Source organism: Pyxicephalus adspersus, chromosome 10 (genome assembly GCF_032062135.1).
Source record: "Pyxicephalus adspersus chromosome 10, UCB_Pads_2.0, whole genome shotgun sequence".
Classification (NCBI taxonomy): domain Eukaryota; kingdom Metazoa; phylum Chordata; class Amphibia; order Anura; family Pyxicephalidae; genus Pyxicephalus; species Pyxicephalus adspersus.
In genome coordinates, this window is record NC_092867.1 from 36,448,072 (window position 1) to 36,467,833 (window position 19,762).

The 19,762-nt window shown below is 39.5% G+C and overlaps 1 protein-coding gene across 1 annotated transcript in view; it reads left to right on the forward strand.

Moving 5' to 3' along the window:
• Nucleotides 1-19,762, forward strand: part of NDST2 (N-deacetylase and N-sulfotransferase 2) — a gene marked incomplete in the record, with an annotated part of 86,695 nt that overhangs the window by 39,973 nt on the left and 26,960 nt on the right. The window contains 1 exon segment of the mRNA XM_072425084.1: nucleotides 3,263-4,620. Within this exon segment, the coding sequence (XP_072281185.1) occupies nucleotides 3,595-4,620 (1,026 nt within the window).

The window sequence follows — 19,762 nt, forward strand, 5'->3', positions numbered from 1 at the left end:
TAAAATATGCCACGGAGAACACTGCACTATTCTCTCAGGCTGACCGCTCTTGTATCCTCACCCCTCATGTAGTCACTGGTACTGCTGGGGGCCGTCTTACAGCTCTGCTCCCTGGTATACACAACTTTGTGTTGATGTTACCGCTACTTTGGTATGGCACAATCTATGTTTTCAAAGGTATTTGGTTCACACAATATAGATCTATAATATATGTTGCTATATATATTGTTTCACAGTTTTTAATTGATAATTTATGTTTTCTAATGGATAGTATTTAATAATGTCCACCTATGTAGTGAACATAGGTGGCTACATCTGTCACATGTCTGCGTCTCTAATAGGTGTTTGGCTCAACCAGAAGAGATTAGTTTTGTTGGCTGTATTTTATTGGCACATATCTCTGCAGGGGATGGTGAAGCTATGGCTGCTCGTATGGAAAACATTCCCAAGCTTTCACCACAAACAACACCACATTGAATCTTCTCCCTGAGCGCTGCAAAGTGTGCGCTTGCCTGCAAGTGCTGACATCACCATTCCCTGAACAGTGTGGGAAATCCATTCCAACAATTTTGCTGAATACATATTTCCTTGGGCAGATGGAAGTAAAACTTTGGCTAGAAAGTACATAACTTTATTTTTTTCTCATCTAAATGTTCCATCATGTGCAGTGTTACTGCAGCTTCTAGCCAGATGTTGAGCATTTGTTCTGTGATTCAACAGCCATATGCATCTAATTTACTTTACGCTTTGCCTTTTTCAGGAAATCATTTTCGGTTTCTGTCCAAGGTAAAGCAAAGACCTCCAGGTCTGTAGGGCATGTAAGGAAATGCAAGGCATTTGTAGTGAAAAAATTGTCCTAGACTGGATATCCTTTTACCATTAGTGTGTTACTTGCAGGATTATTGCATGAGGATATTTATATATTTATAAGACCAAGCATTTTTACTTTCTGCAAACGTGGAGGGAGATCTACAGTGCACCCATTACTTTTTTGAAAGAAAATCAGTTGTTTTAGGGGACCATAAGACATTAGTTGGGCATTCAGATTGTTGGAGGATGGAATGCCTCCCCCACCCCTAAAAAGAATGGCCATGACTTATTTTTTTTCCTACTAGGGAGCAGGGAGATAACTGAGGCTGGATGAGCTCTGTTGGAAATAGGAGTATTGATTAGACAAGGCTTTAGTGACAATCTTCTCAAATTGTACCTGACTTTTTTTTTTATTATTTCTTTCCTCTCTAGCATGATTACATTACTTTACTATGTCTCTGTGACATCCCATTCCTTGGATATTCACATTTCCTTGCTACAAATTTGCTGTCAGTCTACAGGCAGGACATGAAAATATTTAAAAAATGAGGCTTTGCAGAGAAAATTTAATGACATTTTTTATGTTCTCTAAAGCATGATTTGCTGCATGCCATTACTTTGTTTCTGTGAAGTCCTATTCCTTAGATACTCACATTTCCGTTCTATAGACAGACAATCAGCAGAGGAGAACCTACAAAAAAAAAAAAAAAAATCTGGGACAATTCAGCCTTTATTTATGTTAGGCATTTATCTCTCACTTTCAGTGTGTGTTTTTCATACATGATCACACTGTTTCGACTTGCATTGATGCATACTTGCATGTTGAGGTAATGCATTTCACACTAAAGACAAGACACCTGCATAGAAAATGATGCAGTTTGTAATTCCATCCATATATCACATAATCCCAATCAATTGTGGAAATGTAAGCAGACCTGTAGATATGATTACATGATTGAGGAAGTCCAGTTTTTAATGCTCCAGTACTTTGAGACACAATGGCCTGGAAGAAGTATACAGATAAGGAATTACAGATTTAATATGCATGTTCTAAGACTTGGAAAGTAATTTAGATATTGAATTAGTGTGACAGCAGGGAACTTCTTTTTTCAGGGAGAGGTTAACACTGCTGATCTCCATCCTTCCAGGTTTGAAAAGCTGTTTGTCTTGGTATCTGAAGCTGTGTGCATTGTTAATTGCAAACTATTGTCTTTGTAAACCCTATTTTAATATGGTGGTATAGTGCAAGTTGTATTGTGTATGTGTGTTCTCCTGTTACTGCTTCATGAATTCCCTTCTATCTATTCCTACTCCCTTCACATTCCATTGAAAGATACTTATCCCTTAATATGAACATTTGATTTGTTTTAGCACGACAAAGCAACATGGCAGTCTCCAAGATTCTTAAACTACCCCTGTTTTTTTTTTGGTTATTGTATACAAAGAGCATGGGTTGGTAGTCATGGCTTTGAGCTTACATGGCGCTGAGGATTCCACTTTATACCACCCAGAATTTGGGGATCAGAGGAAAGTAGGATAGCCTTGTAGGATTAAAGCCCAATTTTCCTGTTGGTCATATTGAGTATTATGCATTTATGGAATCTGTAATGTTGATTACTGGGAGAATTTGCCCTGTGGTCGGTTATGCAGTAGTGTAGCATAAAGCCTAGTACACATGGCTGATTTCCTTTATATGCCACATGAGACTTAATAAAATAATTGGAACAGGAATTCAACAGCCGACGATCATTAGTGACCTTTTTTTTTTTTTTTGGCGTAATCAAATAGGACAAGTCTTTTGTGTGCAAATCTGTTCTGTGGTTTACCTCAACCTGCATTTGGAAGGGCAGAACATCTTACATGTGTATGGCATGCCTTAAAACTTTTGTATAATCGGACAGTTAAGTGCAAAATTGGCAGCAGATCTGCTTGTGTTTATTATTCCTAGGTATTGGATGTAGGGGCATCTACTGATCAGTGGCATCACAAGTGTTCGTATATTGGACACAGATTTAATGGGATCTTATTGCAGCCTAATGAGGCCAAGTTCCCAAAAATATTGCACTGTATTGTGCTCAGTATCAACATTCTAAAATACAATTATATTTACTTTAAGATATATGCCGGCTGAAATATGCTATGGTTTCCCTTGACAGATAATACATTTTTAAACTATAAGTGTATTGATTTTTAAAATTACTTAGAAAAAGACACAGTTTAGTAAAACTCAGCTGTCTAGGGGGGAAAAATTCTTACATTTTCTCAGTAAATATTGATATTTTACTGTTGCTAAAGAAGGGTGATGGGATGGACGCTGTAAACGTTCTCCTGTTTGCATCCCCCATACACACACACACACACACATTAAGAGTTAATGAACGGTTCTTATTTTTCTTTTTGGCAGTCTTTTTTTTTGACAATGTTTTGTTTTATCCAATTCTAGGATACATCATAATGGTGAAGATTAAACGTCTGGATTAGACTTGGGGAGGGAGTTATTCTTCAGAAGCAACTCCTTGGCAGCACAAGAAGAAGAGAGATGTGAGAAGCGATTGGGATGTAATTCTGCGGTGGCGATCTGTTAAAAAGTCCAGGTCGGAGTGCAGAGAAGCAATGGGAATTGGAGGCCATGGTAACCTGACATAAATGGCAGGCTGGAGGCGATTTCACCTCTTCGCGTCCTGCTTTTACTACCTTTTACTGTGCCGTTGCTCCTGCTCTCCTGAGGGACTCCATATATTGGCATCCTGCAGCCAGAGGACAGTACTGAAGCAATTTAGGTAAATGCTGGAAGCAGGTGGGGTGCTTGGCCTCACCATGATTCATCTATGGAAACTGGTTCGGCACATGCGACAGCTGGAACTCCACCGCTTGATCCTGCTGTTGATTGCGTTCAGCTTAGCCTCCATGTGGTTCTTGGCTTACTATGTTACCAACAGCCCTAAAATTAAGGAGCCTCCTCCTTTACCCTTTAGTGACTGCAGCAGCCAGCAGAGGATTGCTATTCAGCCCCAGGCTAGCTGGCGGATAGCCAAATCTGTGGACACCTCCCGTACTGAACCCGTGGTGCTTGTGTTTGTTGAAAGCATATACTCCCAGCTTGGACAGGAGATTGTTGCCATCTTGGAATCTGGCCGATTCAGGTACAGGACAGAAATTGCTCCAGGCAAAGGAGATATGCCAACCTTGACCGATAAAGATCGGGGTCGTTATGCTCTGATCATCTATGAGAATATCCTGAAATATGTTAATTTAGATGCCTGGAACAGAGAGCTTCTGGACAAATATTGTGTGGAATATGGTGTTGGCATCATTGGCTTCTTCAAAGCTAATGAAAACAGCTTGTTAAGTGCACAGCTGAAAGGTTTCCCACTCTTTCTACATTCCAATTTGGGATTGAGGGACTACCACATTAACCCAAATGCTCCACTTCTATATGTTACCAGAGCCAATGAGGTGGAGCAAGGTCCCCTTCCTGGAGATGATTGGACAGTATTCCAGTCTAACCATAGTACATATGAACCCGTACTTTTGGCTAGCACCAAATCTGCAGAATCAATTCCTCACCTTGCCACACACAAAGCACTTCATGCAACCGTGGTGCAGGACTTGGGCCTTCATGATGGCATCCAGCGGGTTCTGTTTGGCAACAATCTTAACTTTTGGCTGCACAAACTTATTTTTGTTGATGCTATTGCTTACTTAACTGGCAAGCGCCTCTGCCTCACTCTTGACCGATATGTTTTGGTGGACATCGATGACATATTTGTTGGCAAAGAAGGAACACGAATGAAGGTTTCTGATGTAGAGGTAAGTCATCTGAGTGTCTATATATTTTTATGTTTTTGTGCAAATTCTTAATCCGTAATTGTGATGCCTCCCTGCAGGTAACTTAAACCCAATACATTAACTATGCAATATGACATCCAGATGTTGTTGCCACACAGATTGGCTATTTGTTCTTCATTTTTACTGAGACTTTACTTTTTAATTGGATATAGTTTTGCTGCCTATTCTTTAATCAGACATTTTCAACACTCCCCTTTCCCCTAATATTCAGATGAAACTTCATACATTTGTATCTACTTAAAAAGGGAAAAATGACTGAGATGTCCAATGCACCCTTTCAAAGTTTAATTTACCAATTTAGCCAGCCGCTAATTTCTTGACTACAGAATCATAATTACTTACTTTTCTATCATTGAAATGGTGCATATCCTTAACTCCCAAACCATGTGACTGCAATCCTATTATAATAATCTCTTTATTTGGCTTTATCCGTTTGCAAGATTTTATAGGTCTTATGCTTTTGTATGCTGCATTGTAAGCACCTTATAGCAGAGACTGCTGTCTGTGCAATACCCTTCCTTTGGGTTGTAGAAGAATGTGCAGGATTTCAGCTTAGAGCTTGTATCGATTTTAAATATAGTGACCTGCACCTCATACGTCTTCTGAATGTATAAAATATCTACATATATCCATACATGTAAGCTCAGGAACCCATAGGACAAACACTCAACTTGTCTTTACTGAAATTGGTTTACATGCACTCAGTATGTCCTTATAATAATGAATAAACTTGTGCTGTTCGCCAAAATGCAGGATGTGAAATAGTTGTTCTGCCACATATAACCTGTGGGTAGGTTCTTGTCTGCTACAATCCCCTCTTGATCCATGGAGCGAACTCGCTCAGTTGCCTATGCATTTTCAAACCCTGAAAGACTCGGGGCACTCTAGCACGAAACTCCAAACGATGGTGGGCAGTAAAGCTCCCTAATTACATTTGCTGTCCAAATCGGAATGAACAGAAGGAGATAAGGGCCAGGGAGAGACTACAAAACTTTTGGTTTTTATGGCTGCATGCTGTGGGCCAGAGGCCACTTGGTTTAGCAATCTTAGCAACCCCCCTTCCCCAATAGTTTACTTTTTTCATACTATTAAATGATATTTAGTTCTTTCTGAGAAATGTTTACATTGTTGTGGCTACCTAACACATGATATCCTGCATATGTGAAGGTCTTTAAAGAGCACCCTGTGTTGTTCATTGCAGCCATCTGAAGTCTTGGTTTTCTCATTTAAAAAATAAAGCATGTAGTTGCTAAGAGCATCAGTTCTGCCTTCAGACATTTTAATGACGGCTCAATCCCAGGATGCAGAGTGCTGACATAATTAAAACAAATGCCAGCTGGCATCAGAATCTAAATGGTGTTTTTATTCTTTTTGGAAGCCTGTGTATCCTGGCTCTTTTACATTTATGTGTAATAGCTGCTTGGATTGGAAACTAGATTGTATTTTCAGTGACTACACGCATCTAGTGATTACTCTACACTAAAGCTGAAGTCATGACGTGGCTCCTACACGCTTTCTGTTTTTTATTACTACTTACTCCAAATGCCAAACAACTTCATTCGGGCCACTTACTAGACAGGTGCTGATGGGATATGCCAGTTTAAGATTGTATTGTTTATATCCAATATGAGAAGAGAACCTGAACTCTGGAAGACTCAGTCAGGCCGTGGGTTAAGAACTAGTCCCTAGTATTGCCAGTCGTCTCCCTGCTGGTGATATTTCACCCATTATTGACTAACATGCCTCCTTCTGCTTGTCTCTTGCTTCCTAGACAGAAACAGCACCTTACCAAATCTCTTCTCCCACTATCCTTAGACTTGCAGTCAGCAGCATTGCCCTGATCTCACACTACAAATACACAGCTAGAACGTTGTACAGAGGTGCCTTGGCACTGTCACTGGAGCTGTGCCCTAAGGATTTCTAAACACAAGTTATTTCTTTTCAGGGTACTGTTTAGGTACAATTTGCTTCTCTTTGTTCCATGTAATACAGTAAATCTTCATTTCGTTTAGTTCATTTTCTTCTACTAAGGAAGAAGCAGATATCATGAGTAAGTCCATCCTGCTGTTTGCTTATTTGAACAGGTTGGTTAGTTGTTTTCAGGTAAACGAGTAAATGGATTAAAGGACCAATGTTTCACATAATGGTGTGAGCAAGGCCCAAGAAAGTGCTTTTTACTTTTGCATCTGCATGGCTGCCCATTGCAATCCATTCATCACGCTAAATGGGGAAGGATACAAAATGGACTGAAATGCATGCAGCAGTGTATGGACAAAATGTATTTCAGCTCAAAGCCTAAGTGTAGTGTTCAACCCAGGCATTTTTCAAAGCCGGGTGGGAAGAAATTGTAGGCGTGTGGCAGCCCCTGTATTATGACCCAATTCATCGGTAACCACCCCAAAAACAGCCAGGTGGTTACTGAAAAGTGCCGAGTGGTGCACCCAGCTAAAAGAGTCTGGAGAGAACACTGTAAGTGGGTCAGATATTGCTCTCTATGCAATGTCTGACGTCCTTGTGTGTGACACACTGAAATACAGTAAATCATACATTGTGGGAAATCCATGTGGCAGATGCTCTTTAGGAATACTCCTTAAATTAGTGATAGGATGATCATTTTGATGGCTATCTCCTGGACAGTTTTGTACATATACAGCCAACTCCAAAAAATGATCAGCAGTGTTTTCTCGGATTTGCTTCTTTATATTTGTATGGGAAGAAGGTGAAAATTGTGACTATTAACAATCTTAGCAGGAGGATTCCTGATTGTGGTGGCATTATTGTGAAATTAGAATAGAAACCTGTTCTGTGTGCAGGTTTTTTTTTTAGAAAGGATAGTAAGCTACAAATCACTTTAACAAATACAGTTACAACACTCATGGCAGCTTTAACGAGCATTTGCAGACTGTGAATATAACAAGTTGCATCCATCCTCTGTCTGGTAGTTTCTAAAGACCATCCTGAGGATTGTAACTGTCACTTAGTTGCCGTGATTTACTGACCGCTATTTTGAAGAGTTTCCAGACTTGGTTCACCTTTTAAAATAAATTCGAGAAAAGCGGCAGGAATTGGGCTGGCCAGACAATTGCATATAACTGTTTCAACCAGCGTGCATTCTACAAACTCATCATGGCAACTTTAATCTTTTCAGGATTTGGATAGTTGATTGATGGGCAGACAGTATTTTTCCTGTGGTGTCTGAGAAGATACAGCTCCCAGAATATAGGACCAGAAGTCCCAGAATACAGTCCCAATTGTGTGATGAGAAAGGCCTATTGGGCTTTTGCATTGGAGAAGGGGGGAGATGCACAGATGCTCTAAATCCAATTTACTTGAAGGGTAAAGCCGGATACCTAATATGATTAATACACCAATTCTGATACCTTATATATATTATTTTAAAATTACCCATGATTACCTGGAAAATTATTATTGTAGTTTTAAACTCAGAAGTGTGACCCCAAGTTCTGCATCTATGGGGGTCCCAATGTATTCCCAGTGGTGTTCGAGATCTTGAAATTGGAAGGTGTAATGACATTTGTTCAGGATTTGTTAATAAACTTTCAAATCAGCAATATGAGTACATATGCTCATGCAGAAAAACAAGCTCTCCCATCTAAGATGCAAAATGTGAGCGAAGTGAACGTTCTTATTTGAGCCTAAAAAAGCATGCACGTGTAAATATTTCACCTTCCTGTATGGTTGGCAGTCACATGAGATCCATAAAGTAAAATGTAGAATATACTGGTAACAACACATTTCTCCATGATCAGTTTGCTTAGTAGGAGAAAAATGAACCTTAGACAGGGTGTTGTGAGAACGGTCAGTGTCTGACCTTTTGTCGTCTTTGCTGACGGATATGCACCTTTGTGGTCTGCTTATATAATGGCCGAACAATCACCACTAGATTGCTAAGATGTATAAATTCCTGATAGACTTTATCAGCCAAGGGCACAGGAGCAGCGTTAGCCTCTTTCCGTGTCTTCTGTATAGCAAGGCAGAAAAATGCCATCTAGACGTATTCTATAGCAGCTGAGTGCTGATAACAGTCATAAAAAGGCAATAGCAGCACCTTTTAAAATTCCCTGATGTAAAATATTTTTCCATCAATAATTTTGTCTTAAATGGATGGCTATTGGATAATTGCGGTTTTAAAGTGTGTGATTTGGATGTGGGAGGGGGTGCATTTTTTTTTTTATTGAACACTTAGCAGGAGTAAGGCTTTTATTGTTTGGCATTTGAAGCTGTCCTGCCAGCTAATTGATTTTCTGTTCTGAGTTCTGAGCTACCATTGCTTCCTGAAACACCGGTGTTCATGTTTAGGGGTTTGACCTGTAGTGTAACAAATGGCTGCACTGTGTGTTCCTATAACACTGCTGACATACAACTTGTGTGACTTTTTTATGGCACAGTTATGGTTGCCTTTTTTTTTCTTTCTAACCACCTCTTGGCAAATTAAGCTGATTTCTTAACATGCTGTATAATTAACCCTGTTGCACAATTGCACGTTTATCAACTTTATTTACACAAAGTTATCATCATTTAGGCAAAACAACTACTTTGTTCCTGAGCATTTGGAAGAAATACCTGCAACCACCACCAAGCGCTTACTGTCTTCAGTGTGATGGTTCTTGCTGGGGTATTAATTATCCATGGAATTGACCGATTTATAGGCTCTGCTTGGCACCACATGGTGGATTTTATCATGTGGTGGTCAATAGAGAGAATACATCTTATATTGCTGGCCATTGGGAAGAATGTCACCCTTACAGATAGATAGCCAAAAAGATCTTTGGTGTTGATGATAACTAACCTGAGATTCACAAATTGCCTGTTTCCCCTAGCAACCTCTGCAGGAACCCTAATTGAGAAACGGGTCAGTTTGTCAGGGTGTGTGTGTGTGTACACACATATATATATATTTTAGGTATAAAACAAAATAAAGTGTTCTGAAACTCCCAGACCTCAAAGATTTGTGGCTGGAAAGGAAGCATTGGATCGTCCTTGGAGATGGTCTCTTGTTGTTTTTTGAATTTGAGGTTACAAACCGTTTTATTTTTTAGTAGACTTTACCAAAAATGAGGAGAACTTGTGAGCAGTAATCAATTGGAGAAACTAGCACATAACTAAATGGATTTGATTGCCGACATGGCTGGATTTGCACGTAAGAAGGATTTTAATTTTCCTCAGGCGTGAAGTTTTAAGGCTCTGAGACGACTGCTCCTTTCATGTTGTTTCAAGGACACGTTTTCCCCTTTCATTTCTGGTGTCATATCACTGGCAGAAAGCAGGAATACCTCCTGTGGATTTATCCCCTATCTAGGTGCCGGCTCCTAGGCGAGGTGTGGATGGTTCTTTAGAGTGCGGTCTCGTGCGAGGACTGAAGCGTGAGGGTGGAGGAGCGCAGACTTGTCAGCTGGTTTCTATGTGACAGCTTGTCAGCCGGCTCAATGTATCTCCCGTGTCCTGGCTTCCTTGTTCTCAGCGCCGCTCTGATGCCCACTGAGATCTTCATTGGCTTTGCACCTTCTTGTTATCTGTTAAGGTTTCACATGGCTGGAAAAAAAATCTGATCCCAGAAAGGCTTCAGAAGTATTTTCTTTTCCACCTATTTAAACAGATGACTTGTTGTTTTGGTGTAATTCACTTTAATAGGGGAAGCAGAGTTGTCATTTCTATAAAATATTTAGACAATGAAGGCTTTACACAGCACATTTCCTATTGTTTTATTTGTTTTGCATGAGTTCCATCTCTGGCATCTCTGCCAGTTGACTTGCTGATGAAGATTTTCATACAGCGAAGTAATAGATGTATTTGATGTAGCCAACATAACGTGGTAAAGCAGAAAAAGATTAATATTTATAGTTTTTTTTTTTTTATGGCAATGACTGAGTCACTGGAACAATTCATTTGCTGCACAGGTCTATATCACTAAAACTGTCTGTCAGGGAGACCAAAGAATGAAAAACGACCAACATCTGCTGCAGGAACAGCTACACAGCAACTTGTCATAGACTGTTACAGATTCCGGTATAATAGGATGAAACCTTACCGAATTGTTCCCTGCATTTAGATTTTTTTTTTTGTGTACAGGAGGAAGTGCTGAGATTCACATTGAGAGTAACATAGAGGAGCATTAACATTATTGGGGATAAACTTGCAGCTTATGTGTGAGTGCAGTCATTATTTTTTAATTTCATTTAACAACCCCATCTTATTGCAAACCCTGTTACTTTGCTCTGCATGGAGGTGGCCATCTTGATAGTGGTGCAGGGCTTTGCTTCCTCATGTCAGTGCTGAATTGGTCATGATTTAGGAAACAACAGAACATTACCACGGATGGATAAAGAAGAAGCAATTAGATCCTTGTACTTTAGGTCCTCAGGTACATTTTCCCCTCTGGCAAGGAAAACAGTGGTCAGTACAGTAATGACATCCGCCAATCTCAGTCTAAATCTTGTGACTCTATCAATCAGGGGCACAGCGCCTTAAGCATAGCATACACAAGCAGATCTGCTGGCAGTTTTGCATTCAGTCTTCTAAACATTTACAAACAAGCAAACCACCAAATTCCTATCAGATCAGATTATCAGATTGGAAATGTCAGCAGTTAAAATCTGCCCATGTTTATTAGCCCTTAACACAGAACTAAATCCATACTTACCTGTCCCTGTTTTGTACCAGGGTGCAGCCACCTTTGTTTTTTCTTCTTCCTGTATGTGATCTTCAGCCATCTTGATGGGCTGGGCCAGGATGACGTAAAGTTCAGGAAGACATCCTATCCCATGTGTAAGGGATGTCAGGATTGCTGGATATCCTAGCAAAAGGTTAGGGACCACTGCCCTATAGCATAGCAGATTTTTACTTTAGTTTTTGGTACTTTTGGAGTTTGGACCCAATTTAAATCATTCCCTGCTGGCCCTTTCTGGATCCATGACCAGTTTACCATCCTCTCATAAATATTTCATATTTTTCTGTTTATCCTTGAGTGGCAAGATAGTCGCAAGTATTTATCTTATATTGAGCTGCATGGAGTATTTGTACCTAGGGACCTCCTAATTCTGCTATCTTTACACCAAAACAAAAATGTGTTCTAGTGCAGTCATTTGATTTCAGAAATCTATTACCAAGTTAATATGCCAGTATTTAACATAGAAATATACAATGGAGTTTTTAGACAGAACGAGCATACCTATCATTTACAATGGAAAAAAATTATGTGCGCTCGCTTTCAAAAGGACCATCTGTTTGGTAGCATTTTCCAAAGTCTATAATTGCAGGAGGTTTGTACAAAAATAGAACTATTTATGTGTACCTGAGCAAATGCTTACACAAAGTATACGTGTTCTTTGTTAGTATGGATCTTGTGCGTTTCCCCCCTGGCTTTGTATAGATGGAGTATGGTGCTTGAATGAAGTGGGCACTCCACTGCTCATCCTCCTTCTCATGCTTCATGCTCTAAATTGTCTCTTTCGTCTAGTCACTTTTCTTCAGCGTTAGATTACACAGCCTTATGGTCTTGTTTGGGACTTATCGTCTGACAGATGTGCTGTCATGGCAACACCAGGCAATCTCTAAATCTTCATTGGTGCACAAAACTGTTAAACCCCCTTAGCCTGCTCTCCTCCTGCTGAATTCTGTCGCCCTCAAAAAATAAAATAAAATTAGGAAATCTTTTGACCAGTGGATGACAGCCACAGAAAATACGCCTTGTCAGTTTGCTTTTTTTTTTTTTTGACTGCGTGAGATATTACATGAAATCATCTTCAATCACAGGGCTCCTAATGTGCCTTTGTGTGGCTGCACAAATTAGCAGCAGTGTGCATGGTGCAGGTTACATAGATTGGGAGCACACCTGCTCTTTGTCTAACCATCTTCCTGTCATTCTCACAAAGACATTCGTCGTAGTGATTGACATCCAAATGTGTGTGCTTTCATGCTATAAAGCTGTCCGACTTTTTTTTCTTTCCCCCGTCCGCGTGACAGCCATTAGCACAACCTGAGATAGCAGCTACATTATAAAAAGGTACCAGCAACATCTTTCTATCTGTATAAGAAAGTAAATGGCAAAGATGGCTGATATCAGGAATTGGAACAACCCATGATGATATTTGCATGATATGTGAGATTACTGTCCTTATAAGAGTCAGGATTTTAGTAAATAAATACCCTGTTTTTTGGGGTAACATTTTAAGGGGGGGCTCTGAGAAATCAAGTTGCACACAAGGGGTTGTTCCATTGGAATTTTTGGGGTCTCTTATCATCAGGGTTTTCTGTAAGGCTGATTTTGTGGCAGCCTCCAGCTGTGTTCACACTGACAATGAGGTGGTGGGGCATTTACTGCTTCACCATGTCAAGGAACTGCTGCATCGCATAGGGGCGCTACATCTAACCTCGTCTGGTGGCGGTTCCGGTTCCCCCAAATGTGCAGACGCTGCTTCTTTAAAGAGGAAGTAAACTCAAAAGTGCCCAAAACAATTAAAAAAAAAAATACACTTATCTTCAATCCTGCAGAGCAGTCGATCAGTCCCTAGGTTTCTTCCATTGGGTCCCACGTTGTCCCGGTCTCCGACTCTGGGACAGGTGCCGCCATCCTCTCCTCCTCTTCCAGGTTCTTCTTCCTAAGTCCATGAGGCGCGAGATTGGGGAAAAAACTTGCAGATCTCACTGCGCATGCGTGATATCGGCTCTCCCCCCTTCTTTGACCAAAGAGCACCTTGGGCATGCGCAGAAGGAGCACCCAAGATCCTCCCGGAATGTGTGACGTAGGTATCCCCGGAGGCTTTGTGCTCATGGCTTCATGGCTTAGGCGATCAAGAACTATAGTAAGCGATGCTGCACCCTTTTTTTTTTTTTTTTATATGGGTATGTTTGGGGGAAAAAAACTGAATTTTTACCTTACACTGAAGAGTTGCCTAAAAGTGAAAAATCTGAGTTTAGGTACAGAGCTGTAGTGCGAGTGACAAGATCTGAACCTGACGTTGCTCTGGAATCAGGGCAAGCAATAGCTCTTTATTCTTGTGGCAACACAAATATCAATGTGATCATTTAGTTAGATGTGACTAGACAGAAAAAATATGCATACAAGAGATCCTTTGTTCAATAAATTTAGAAAGCTCTCTATAAATTATGACTTTGCTGTGCCAAGCAGTCATGGTGGGATTTTGACAGTCGCCTCAGAATACTCTAACAAATATTTGTCACAAACAGTTGTAATACAGATTGATCACACAATCAGTTTAAATTGACCATTTACATTTCTGACTGGTTGTATTTTTGATCAATATTTTCAGTCAATTCTGAGCACAGAATAGTATTTTGTGTGTTGTATTGGCCAATGATAAATTTTATAACTAAATTGTCTCATCTGATTTTATTCAGCGACCCTATGAAGAGAAAAAATCAGATCTTGAAATATTTGGCACTATGGAAGATACCTGGACCTATTGCAAGAGAATGATTGTACAATTTTGTGGCTGTGTCATCGGAGTATATACATAAATGACCTGTGTGGTGATTGCAGGGTGATGTAGTGGCAGATCTGTGGGGCTTTACTCTACAGGACATATTTCTGTTCAATAAAGAGCCTAATTGTTCTTTGTATATTGCTGCCTGCTCTGTTAAAGGATAATTCATGTAGGTTCACTGTGTTCCATTATTCATCTTCAAGGATGGTGCACATTAAAGTGTTTGTAAACTTTAGCAATGAATGTTTCTAATTTGCTGATTCCTTACCTGATAAATATCCAATTGAAAGCATTTTGTTCTATTTGATAAGTGCAAACAGAAAATCTGAAATCTAGAGCCGTTCTACGTCCTCTGCACAGTTCCTGTATTTTTTGGAGGTTGTGCAGTCCTCTTAGTTCTTACATTTGACTGCACAATAATAATCTTTTTTTATTGGAGATTCGAGAATGACATTTAGGCAACTTAGCAAATGAACCTGGGCAGAGTTAACAAGACTCTATGGGAAAGTTGTGTGGCAACAGGACCTAAATGGGTTTTTAAAACATTGGTGTATATATATATATATATATATATATATATATATATATATTGATGCTTAAAGGCTTTTGAAAGGAATCAAACATTGAGAATGTGCATGCATTGCAGAGGTGTACTGCATATGTTCAAACCACACAGAAGTGGTACATGTATAACACATCAAAAAATAGTAATTATATTGTATGCTAAAACCACTTTTAAAAGAAAAGGAAGGGGTCAGCAGGAAGAACTAAATAAAATGAGGGAGAATTGCTGTACAGATGGTCACTTGCAAATATTTCATAATATGTAGTCCGTAACTGTACAGAATGTTTAGCATAACTTCCTGAATGGCTAGACTGCGGAATTTTATAGCAATATTTAAGGTGCTTCAAGGAAAAAAACACAAGCAGGCAGGTTTTTATTGCAGAACAGACTTGCTATGGGTGCCAGGACTGAATGAAGATTCCAGCCTGACCCAATGAAGAAGTGAGGGAGCAAGAAAAGGCCAGTTTAGTTCCACTTTAAATTCTACTCTTTAGAAAGTCGTATCCTCAAGATGAGATAAGTATTATTGCCTCAAAACTGTGGCTGTGTGAGGAAGTTAATGTGCAGAATAGGCTCTTTCCACCTTTGTGATTGATATGTCGCCAATAATGGTCGATGCTTAAGGCAGCCAATTCCTTTTGTTACCACAACTCCAGCACTGCTTTTTCCTATATACCACATTACAGTGATTTACATCCCAGTGTATTATAGTGTGTGTGTTTAGTGTGTTTAATGTGTTGAAATGCCACTGAAAAAAAAACAAAACAGTACTAGTACATGTAACATTATTTTAGTAATGGCATAGTCAATGCAAAGCTGTGTAGCTGGTCTTCAGTTTATGGTTTATATGATGTATCTGTGTGTGGTGGGAGTTTCCCCCCCATCGGTTGCTTTAAAACATTAGCCTGACTCAAGTAACATTAAATATCAAAAATGAAGGGCGTCTGTACTGACTGCTTATTAATATGCTTGTTGCCTGACTGTACACATTTTGTACTTTGGAGACACAAAACTAAAAGAAAAATTAGTTAAACAGTCAAAATTGCTGGATTTGTTCTGGTTTTTAGTGATTTAGAGTAATGAATAAAAGGCATCAGTATGACAGCCTGGTGACTACTGTTTTCACATGCAGAAATCAAAGTAAGCAAAGTACGCTGCTGGACTGGTGATCATAATATATCTCAAAGCACAGGGAAGTAAAACTCCTAAGTTATGGTTTATACAAATCTTTCTCAACCCCTTTAACATGGGGGAACCCGAAAATAACTTTTATATCTTGGAGATCTCCTGGGGATGATAATAATCTCCACAGCTCACTATATTAGTGTGTTGGTCAATGGAAAGAATGCCATTCTTACTGATAGACCATAAGCGCTCCAAATCACTTATTTTAAATGTATAATTCTCCCTTAGATAAAACACTTTTTGCAGCAGAGGAGCCAAAAAAGTTGCAAAATGCAAAAATGTTATCACATCCAACATGTATGAAGTTGTTCATCCCTATTCATTTTTAACCTATGCTCGACTTATGTTGTACAATTTCCAGACATGATTTAGATTATTCCTATGTTACTTGTGAGTACAAGCCTAGCCCATATGAATCACAACATTCTTACTCAGACACGTTTTGGGCAGGTTTATCTACACATTGGCTCATCCGCATAATACATTACTTATTTACAGCTAAATATTATAATCCTCCAGCGGTTTTATGCTGGGACGTGTGAAGGCCACTCCTCATGTCAGTAAAGAGTTACATTATATGTAGCCACAGATTTATTACCAGACACTGTGAGGGTTACAGTGTCTCCCAGCTATTTATTAATATTATAAAACAGGATTTATATCACTCAGCACTGTACATTAAATAGGGGTTGCAAATGATAGTGACACAGGAGGAGAGGACCCTGCCCCGAAGAACCTAGAAGTTGGAGGAAGTAACACACAAAAGGAGGGGGTATATGAAGCGGTGGGAAGTAGTGAGGTTGTTAGAAGAGAGAAGAAGAAAGCAGGCAAGTTTGAAAAGATGAGGTTTGAGTGGCCTTTTAAAGGAGCAGAAAGTAGGAGCAAGCCGAATAGGCCAAGAAAGACCAATCCACAGAGTTGGGTCAGCTCTAGAAAAGTCTGGGGAGCCGTGCGTGTGATGAGGTTATGAGTGAGGAAGTCATTAGTAGGTCATTGGAAGAACAAAGAGAGCGGCTAGGGGAGTATTTTTTACCAGGTCAGAAAGTTAAGTAGGACAAGAACTGGTGTTAAAATAAAATACACACTTTATTTTTTTTTTTTTTTTCATTTACTTTTGCTATTACGTTAGTAATTTCACCATCAAACGCAAATAAAACCTTCCCTTACAGTAGGTAGGGGACAGGTTTGGGCAGTGGCTGCTTTCTGAAAACAAGATGCAAGACTTTGCAAATTGAATATATTAAAGAGATTTGAACTAAAAGCTCAGTTAGGTTTTATGTGATTTTGTGTTGTCCTTGGAGATTAATAAGTCTCCTTGAAATTATCCCTAACAAAAAGAAAAGTGATTATGTAATCAAATGGGAGGCTTGAAGCAACACAAGCCATTCATAGATTTGATAGAGGCCCAGTTTTAGCCCACTGCGGGTTGCTATTTCCATGACTGAATACTTTAATTACCTATTCATGTGGACAATTCCAGTGACCTGATTTAGAATATGCAAGTGACTTTGTTGTTCTGCTACTTTGTACAAGTTTTAGAAAGGAAAGTAGCCTGTATGTGGTAGGAGGAGTGGACACAGCAAGTGCTATACGAGCCTTGTTCAGTTATTTTCCATGCCAGTCCGTCTGAAAAAAAAAAAAAAATGCACATGAATTGCCCTGCTGCTTGTTCTCCACATGCCACATTTTGCTCTCGGCAGGGAAAGTATTTTGCAGCCCATTTTATACACTCAAGCTTCTGGATCAATGATACCCATTGAGAAATCTTTGATTTTTCACCTCTCTGCTTTTGAAAATAATAAAATGGTGTGTTGGCTTTTTGCGTGCTTATGGCAATTTCAAAGGTGCCTCTTGTCTTTGTGCACTTGAGCTTCTCTCCTCCTAAATATTAGAAGTCGAAGCAATCATTGTGGTGTAAAAGTGTAACATGAAAGCCTTGTGTCTGCCCATACCCTCTGATACCAACACAAACGTTTTTATAGGTAAAAATTATATTATGTTATAAATATGGAGCTTACGTTCATTTATAAGATTTTATTCCTGTGTAAAATTTGTAATTGGCCCAAAGTTTATCAAACATGAACTAATTATAAATACAAAAGTGCTAGTACTATGTTTAAGCTATAGGTACACCTTGCAGGTAAGTGAGGTAATGGTGGGAGTCATTTCGTGTTACAATGGTTAAATGGGTTTCTGTAGATTGATTCTTGCATTACCACATCTAAAGATAAATCTAATGGAGGTTGGGGTACTGTACAAATAGATTTTACGGTGTGGGCTTTTTTAACCCGTGGGGCTTTATATTGTTAGGCTGTGTACACACATTAGATTTTTGTAGTTGGAAAGGATATTTCACGATTGTTTCCAACGACGGACAGAAAGATACATGAATGAGTGCAGTACACACAGTGCCATTCTTTTCTATGAAGAGAGCGAGAACGAGCGAGTTGCACCCCGCTGCGCTCTCTCCCCCACACTTGCTTTGCAGTCATTCGTCTTTTGATGTTTATGGATCTGCCAGGACACATCCATGAACGACGTCAGACAGCCTCTGTACACACACCAGATTCTCGTCCGATACTAGCCACGAGGCAGGAATCCGATGAAAATCATCTGAGGTGTGTACATGGCCCTACGTTCCAGCTATCACTGTGCAGCCAACCTTTGGGCGGTCCAAAATCTTCAGGCCTATCTCATAACCACTTCCCGTTTGTCAGGCTGTGCAGTCCTTATCGATGCAATATTTCATGATAAATTTAGAATGCCATGGTCACAACGCTCCGGGAGTGGATCCATGACACCCTAAATTCACAGTATCAGCATGAGTGGACAGTATTTAGTATTAAACAAAAGGGCCTCTTTATCAAGCTGCAAGAGTACGTTCTTGCTTGCAGCTTTATAAGAAAACTATGCAGCGGAAAAGTGCTATTTATGCATTGTGAAGGTGAGAACTACACAAGGAAATTATAGCATTTTGCTGCTGGGAGGTGTAATTCCCTGTTGGCAGTTGTCTCATACAACATAAAGAGTTTATCCTAATATTGAACATAAGCAAATGTTTAAACCTCTCAGTAGAGATTGAAATTTCCCAGTAGTCCTCACCTAAACATGTCTATAGATATTGGACGAGTTTCCAGATATATCGTTTTTTTGTCAATTTCAGATGACAATCAAGTGTTTATGGAGCACGGCATGACGGCCCCAAACCAGCTTTCTCAAGCAATAAGGCAATCAGAAAAGTTTTAAAAGATTTAGTCTGGCTTCTGTTGTTTCCTAGTTTCCTTCAGTCTGAGCATGGCTCCCTCTTTTTTTATTGCGCTGAACAAGAGCATTGATGCGATTAGAGTGCTGCTGTTTAGGGAAGAAGCTGGCCCAGAAGACATTGTCAGACAGCTGAATCGTGCATGCATGTCCAACTGTTTATTAATGTCTAAAGCTGCTTTAAATTTCATGACTTTCTGTAGTCTGACAGTATTGTATTGGCAGCTACAGATTGTATTGTACATACAGGTAATATGAATCCTTATATCCAATAACTTGGGGAACCCTATTTGTTCTCTATGCCCATAGGATTCACACATGACCAGTCTTTTTTCTCTTAAAGCTGAATGCTTGACAGAGCACTAAATACACATTTTTAAAGGCATACATATGCAACATTTACCTGGGCAAAGAGTTTACAGTTGTCTATCAACCATCCCTGCCTAACCGTTTATCTGGATTGGTGACCTTAATTTTCTTTAAGCAATAGAGCAATAGCAATGTTTAAACTGCACTGCAATATCTGTGAATAAAGTAAAAGATTCCTAACTGGAACTGAGCCTCTCCCAGTCTGAGCACTTTTGTATAGAGGATAATAATAATCTGATATCAAGATGTGATCAGGTAT